General features: G+C 38.4%; 1 protein-coding gene and 1 long non-coding RNA gene across 2 annotated transcripts; both read left to right on the forward strand.

The window, feature by feature from the left end:
• Positions 1–3,695: 3,695 nt before the first annotated feature.
• Positions 3,696–6,798, forward strand: LOC115744082 (short-chain dehydrogenase RED1). Its single transcript, XM_030679172.2, has 3 exons — positions 3,696–4,177; positions 5,725–5,884; positions 6,314–6,798. Exons 1-3 carry the CDS (start codon positions 3,820–3,822, stop codon positions 6,648–6,650), a joined length of 855 nt encoding a protein of 284 aa, XP_030535032.1. The 5' UTR covers positions 3,696–3,819; the 3' UTR covers positions 6,651–6,798.
• LOC115744083 lies at positions 4,185–4,562 on the forward strand. Its single transcript, XR_004015779.2, has 2 exons — positions 4,185–4,320; positions 4,404–4,562. It is a non-coding gene; the product is annotated as an uncharacterized LOC115744083 (long non-coding RNA).
• Positions 6,799–7,369: the final 571 nt, after the last annotated feature.

Below are 7,369 nucleotides of genomic sequence, written 5' to 3' on the forward strand. Positions count from 1 at the left end.
TAAATTACTCTCAATCGCATGTTATATTTAACTAAATATTGAAAATGTTAAGCAAGTTCTTCCCCGTTTATCTTTTTGAACGAAAATGGTAGTTAAAAGACTTTTAGATTACTCACGACTACGTGTGAATTAGTATTACTAACAAGGTCTTTCTAAGCAAAACCGTGTTTTAAAGTTGAAAAACAGATTTTCTACGGCCGATCACCAATCCATTGACTTGAAAAACAGATTTTCCATGGCCGATCACCAATCCATTGACTTGTTGACAGTATATTGCTGTTCGTTTGAATTGTTATGACATTGTTCATTCATTCTTTCGTCTGAGCTTTGTGTGAATTTAATGGAGAGTCAAACCTAATTACACAAAGTCATATTTCTTCATTGAGAAGACTAAGTTACTCTCTCTACCTAAATAATCAGGGGAGATCACTAAAAGAGTCAAAAACCTATTGTACTGATATAAATTCAATTAAAAACATTACAATTGGACCACTTTAGTCCTAAACCATTCGCATTTGTGCCAATACAGTTCATCCGGTTAATTTTGGCTGAAAATTACTAACATAGACGCTGGCCATCATACGTGACAAGATTTGCGCTGGCGTTGACAAATTTTACAAAATTTTAACATTTTTTGTTTTTTTCATTGTCTTTTTATTTTATTTTTATTTTCATTTTGGTTGGTGAGGGTCGAGCCCGTGCTAAAGTCCACAAGGGCAACCTTTCCTCAGGCCACGAGGGCCACCCTCATCGCATCTAGCATGACCCTCGTTGGCCAAAATGAAAAAAGAAAATTTAGAAAAATATTAAAAAATTAAAAAAAAAATTATTCATGTCAACACCGATCATACCATATAGGATAATCGGCATCCATGTCAGCTATCTCCAGTTGAAATTGGCCGCAACAACCGAATTGGCACAAAAACAAAAGGTTTAGGACTAAACTGGTCAAATTGAAAGGTTTGAAACTTAATTGATGTCAATGTAATAGGTTTAAGATTCTTTTGAATAATTGTTGTGATTTATGGATCGTAAGCAGCATTAATATCTTTCTTTTATGTTAAAGGCTAATTTGTGCTATTAAACACCAATACCTGCTTAATCGTGAGTTAAAGGCTAGTTTGGTCAATCATCTTAAGACGGGTCTATTTTAGCAACAAAAAAAAAACAAAACAAAATGGAAATGGCCCAACACCAAAGTGCTCTTTAATGTTAAGAGAGAGCAGCTCTAAGTACAATGGCCAAAAAAATGGTGTAGAGTTCTAATATGACTCCATTTGCTTCCATTCCTTAGCCGGTGCTTCTTCGTGGATTGTTCGAGAACTTTGCTCAAAGGAGAAATCTATGGCATAAAGCGGGCGCCCGGGCAATAGTACCTTGGATTTATTTATTCGAACCATCTGCCATCTTAGCAGAGAGGTTTACATTGATGGAGGAAGGCTATTGTGTTTGTATAGAAAGGGTCCAACTTCCGGTTGCACTTTAGTAGAAAAGTGGTGTGGCACTTCTGCGGCAAACTAGAAAATTATTCAAAAAGTCCTAAATTTATTATTTTTTTGCCAACTCAGTCCTAAAATTTTTAATTTGCCACTTGAGCCCTAAACTTTTTTATCTTTTGTCAATTGAGTCAATTCGACGAATTTTTTTCGAAAATCGCTTACGTGGACAATTGCTAATAATATTTTTTTATTTTTTATTTTTTTCCTTACTTTTTCTAACTGTGGCTGCCGAGTGTCTGATGAAGGCTGCGACCCTCATCGGCTATAGTAAAGAAAAACTAAAGAAAAAAAGAACAAAAAATAAAGGAAAAGAAAAAATAAATAAATAAGTTCAAGCAAATATTAGAGTATTATAAAAAATTATCCACATTAGCGCCGGCCGTGCCAAGTAGGATGGCCGACATTTACGTCAATAATTTATGGCTAAAATTAAAGATGACGAACCAATATGGCTAAAAAACAATGAGGAAAAAAAAAAAAAGAACGAAACGATTTGCCACTTTTCCTTCAATGGATATAAGGCAAGCCAAGCTAAAATCACATGCAAACCTCCCAAAGCGGTGCATTAAATTGGCCTCAACTAAGAACTGACCTACTCTACTCAATGGCGGAAAGGGATGCTGCCAAAACATTAAGAAGATAGGTACTTGAAATTTTTCTTGTTCATTTTTTTTTTTTTTTGTCACTAGGTACTTGAATTGAGAGGAGATTCCTTCTGACCCAAAAGAAAAAAAAAAAGAGAAAAAAATGAATTGAGAGGAAATACAAATAGAAACGAGTAAACCCTAGCCATTGGAAGTTGATTTAGTTACTAAGATTACTTGTGTTCGTGGGTATCCAAGGTTCAATTTTAGCTTCGTTTATTTTGTAAAAATGAATGATTTGAAAAATATTTTCCTAATAATAATCGTTTATATTACATGAAATATTTACCCGATGATAAATGCTTTCATAATTGAGAGCAATTTATAAGAGATACATTTACGGGGATAATGAAAATATTTTTTGATTATTTATTTTTGTAAGAGATACAAGTGACCATTTTTTATGAAAACTTTTTTCGAATTATTCATTTTCCGTGAAACAATCACACCCTACCATAAGCAAATCTTCTATCATGGAGATTTAGCTCCCTTGCTACTTAATCCCAATGAACGCCATCAATGAGTCTACCTAGCAAATTTTAAGTTTTTCCAACTCGAAACCCTAGATCGTATTATATCCAATTTCTCGATTAGGGGTCTATATCGTGGAATTTGCGGTATCCGTGAAACTTGTATGGCTGGATAAGTTTTAAGACGGGACACTAACGGCACGTGTGATAACCACTATGTTTTCAAGACTTTTTGCCTAGAAATAGAATTTTCTATTTATGCTCCTCGAACGAGTTTCTGAACAGAAAAACTCGTTTAACAATGACACAAATTTTTTGTTCCCAAAACCTCAATTCATTTCATAAATGCATAATATTTCTATGGTTACCAACTGTTGGATCTTGGCAGACGACCAACTACCGATGGCCACCGACCGGAGGACCGTTAGCCAACAACTGGGGCGCAAGAGAGAGAGAGAGAGAGAGAGAGAGAGAGAGAGAGAGAGAGAGTAATGAGAAAAATTCTTATTTATGTTCTTATTCCAAAAATAGAAAAGTAAAAAATTTCTGCTTCTCACTTATGTTGTATTTACGGGCTAAAATTTATCCCGGAAATAGAAAATAAAATTATTTTATCAAATAGATTTATGTTCCAAACTTGTTCCCAATAACCAAAAAAAAAAAAAATAGAGAAACATAATGGTCATCATTCGAGCGTAAATCATAACTTGTTTCATTATGAATTACTCTTAAACGTGTAATGTACATCAAAACTATTCTTGTTACATTTGTTATCAAAAAAATATATGTGTGACGTTTTTACTTCTCCTACATCCATTAAATATTTATTATCAAAACAAGCACGAAAGTTAATATATGCAAAATTAGAATTTTGTTAAAGCGACTACCGAAAGGAGATTAGTAAATAAAAGCCACGAGTTTTACCGATTTGTGAGCTATGGCTTGGCAGTAAATATTATTTTGTTTATTAAACATTTTTCTCCATATCTTTTTTAAAGAAAAGATGAAAAAAAGATGAAATTACGGAATTGTCCTCACCATGCCAATCCACACACACCACAAGCGCACAGGAGTGTACGCAGAGCAGGCTGAGCAGCTATCTACTTCACCCTTCTTCGTTATCATCGAAAAGCTTCCCTTTTTACGGGTCTCGATCTTCATTCGAGTCCTCCTTAGCGACCGGACCTCACCCATCTCTCGACTCCGATGGCAAGCGGCGGCGGCGGCGACGACGACGACCGGCAGCAAGTGGTCCTGATCACCGGGTGCTCCCAGGGCGGCATCGGGCACGCCATGGCCCGGGCCTTCGCCGCCAGGGACTGCCGCGTCGTCGCCACCAGCCGGTCCATCTCCTCCATGGCCGACCTCGACGGCGACCCGAGGTTCCATCTCCAGGAGCTCGATGTGCTCTCCGAGGGGAGCGTAAAGCAGGTGGTCGGGGACGTGATTGACAAGTTCGGCAAAATCGATGTGCTGGTCAACAATGCCGGAGTCCAGTGCGTGGGCCCTCTCGCGGAGGTCCCGCTTTCTGCCCTCCAGAGGACGTTCGACACCAACGTCTATGGTAATTAATGTAATGATTTGGGTAATTATCTGCACAGTCTTGATTCGCTGCTTGAGATGTGCTTTTTGTCTGATTAATCTTGGTTTCTGGGCTGGACGCGTGGATGCAATCGCTGAGGTTTGTTTTGAGATGCGGTGTTCACGGTAAAATTGTTAGCTGTTTATGGACGTGGACTGTCCTTCTTACCGTCAACAATTGATGATTTTGTTGTTGGTACATGTACCAGATGAGTTAGTACATGATGCTGTTGTAAAGCTTTACATAGACAGTTGGAATTCGTGCTTTGTTCGAAATGTCTCTCCTGCTGATGGCAGATCTCTTCAGCTTGTTGCTAGCAACCAGGAAGAGTGCTTTAGCAACCAAAAGGAAAAAGCAACCAGAAAGAGTGAAACTCTTACTATATAGGTGGTCCCGTGGATGAGATGATTGCTTTGGGATGTGCTTGTTTCCTACACAACCATAGGATTTGGTCTGGGGATTGAAGATGCGCATGCCTAATTTAGGCATGACACAGGATCGATTTCCTATAACAACAACGGGATTGACTCAGTGATTTAAGGAATAGAGATGTGTTTGTGTGATTTAGACACACGACACAGGTTTGGTTAGTGCAAATAATTTCATAGCGCAACCACCCACCTGGACTTTTGATCAATTTCTTGGGATCCCATGTCGTGGGTCCGCTTATACCTACCTAAGATGATTGCTTTTGGTTGTGTCATTGGACATGCTTGAGGTACATTATATCCTGGTTTGAAAGCAGCATCCTGCATTTACTATTACTTTGTCCTATGCATGGTGCATTAGTCTCGGTACACGATATTCGCCTTAAAAACACAGAGTAGGCTTATGTGGATCATTAGACACTATGAAACATTTTTCTCAGTTCTTGTGGTGATTAGCTCTAGACAGGGCTGTCTTATACATCTACTTACCAATCCAGTGTATTAGTGTTTAAGCTATACATCACATGGGAGCAATTGTAAATCCTGCAGTGTAGCACAAAAAGGGATAGGTTAATACCTAAGAACCTCAGATGCTTTCTTTCAAAATATCAAGCCCTGTAATTTCATAATTTAAGTCTGCAAATTTTTCAATGTCGATTCTCTTCATTCAGAAATCTCTAAATTGATCCAGACAATTTAGTACTGCAGAAAGATTACCATCTGTATCGATAACGTCCTGTTATTAGTAGTCAAAGCTCTAGGGAAAGGCACTCTTCTAGATCCAGAGGTTGAAAATTAGAGTTGTAAAACTGTAGTTCCCAGAGGCAATTCTTCTGCATATAATGCTTATATACGTACTCTTTCTGTATTTTTGTTGTTTACTAGTGGCACATATTCTTGCAATGAGCCTGGGACCATGTCCATGGCATATTGCAAATTACTTTGACCTTGGTGATTATCTTAAAGGAACATGGTTGCATCTCTTTCATCACCGATGACAACAAGATGTTACGGCTGTATTTTCTATCTTTCACTCTCATGGCAACTGTGAAGTGAGTGTAGAGCATCTGCTTCTCTGACATTTCTCAATACTTCCTACAGGATCATTGAGAATGATTCAAGCTGCTGTCCCTCACATGGCAACCAGGAAGAAGGGAAAAGTTGCCAATGTGGGGAGTGTTGCTGCTTTGACAAATGGACCATGGGCAGGTTCTTATACTTCATCAAAAGCTGCCCTTCACTCAATGACTGATACTCTCAGGTGAGAGCATTGTTGATTTTCTTGTTCTTTTTCTTTAGGTTGGTTGGTATATGTCCAAGTTCTCACCCTCACCATCGGTTGGGAAAGAATGGCTCGTATGATCATTGGACTCGGATAGGATAAGAATGGAACCGATGAGTAATGCCGCGGAAATAGCTCCGAGAAGTACTTACGGCCTAGTTGAATAAATGGCCATTATATGTTAGTGCAATTCGGTAACTAACAGGAGTTCTTTTGTTTAACAAAAATTGGGTAAATGTTACATACTTTTCGATTCTTTAAATGACCTTAGCAATACCATGATGTTGACTAGAGGACTTTCTTGTACCTGCCAAATCCGTGTAAATGGGTTCATATAACTAAGTAGGTCCAGAACAAGGCACAGTTGAAATAGTACTTACCAAACATTTCGTCATTTGGGATAAGCAGATTGGAGCTAAAACCACTTGGAATCGATGTCATCAACATTGCTCCCGGTGCTATCAAATCGAACATAGGAAACTCTGCAGTTTCCAGCTACAACAAGATGCCCGAGTGGAAGCTGTATAAGCCGTTCGAGGCAGTGATACGTGACAGGGCTCACTTCTCTCAGGGAATCAAAGCGACCCCTTCTGAAGAGTTTGCGAAGGAGGCCGTGTCTGCAATACTAAGAAAGAATCCGCCAGCTTGGTTCACCTACGGCCAGTATTCCACCATTAGTTGTGTTGCATACCATCTGCCAATCTTCATTCGGGACTTCATAATGAGGAAGGCAATGAAATGTTAGGTATGACCCAGCTTCGGCAGGTCTGCCTTTGTACACCTTTGGCTTGTTCCCGCAACTTTCAGAACATAAAATTGTTCTCCCCAAAAAACAAGGATGTTTAAAATGGAGAAGAAAAGGTTGTCGTGAAGAATAGTGGGGAAAATGTTGACGTACGTGAATCAAAATTTTTTTTTTTTTTTGGTCCAATCGCGACTCATGGTTAAATCGGTGGAAAAAGTGGACTGCAAAATACTAAATCTTGTCCACAAAATACTCTCAAATACTAAGTATTCCAATTGCTATGATTAATTCCTAAGTCTTTTGTTAAAATTGCAACTAAGTGATTTCTGTTTTTTTTTTTTTTTTTTTTGGTGGAAAACTAAGTGATTTCAATAAGCAGTGTCGCTTAGAATTGTTAATGTAGCATCCTTAAATTGCACTTTTTAAAGTGTTTTGCCAGTAAAGCTTTAGGATTTAATTAAATCAATTGAGAGTAAATTGAAAGATTCAGGACTTGATTGCCTTAATTGTCTCGTTTCAGTAAAGGCTTAGGATTTGGTTTAGTCAACTGAAAAGTTTTGGCAATTGCATCCCCTGAGTAGGGCTTTTTCATGCAATTTTTCATTATATCGGCCATTCGTCTATCCTTCTTCTCTTGAGCTGTCAAGCGCAATCAAGTTGGTCCATGTTTCCCGGGCTCTTCTCTAGCCACGGGCCCAAAGGCCGACCCGAACCCGAAA

The sequence above is a fragment of the Rhodamnia argentea genome, chromosome 11, assembly GCF_020921035.1.
Source record: "Rhodamnia argentea isolate NSW1041297 chromosome 11, ASM2092103v1, whole genome shotgun sequence".
NCBI lineage: Eukaryota > Viridiplantae > Streptophyta > Magnoliopsida > Myrtales > Myrtaceae > Rhodamnia > Rhodamnia argentea.

Excerpts from the sequence above, each read along its gene's own strand:
- LOC115744082 (XM_030679172.2), top strand. The coding sequence starts at position 3,820 with ATGGCAAGCGGCGGCGGCGGCGACGACGACGACCGGCAGCAAGTGGTC. Across the intron at positions 4,178-5,724 it reads GTTCGACACCAACGTCTATG|GATCATTGAGAATGATTCAA; the intron begins GTAATTAATGTA and ends TACTTCCTACAG. Across the intron at positions 5,885-6,313 it reads TCAATGACTGATACTCTCAG|ATTGGAGCTAAAACCACTTG; the intron begins GTGAGAGCATTG and ends TGGGATAAGCAG.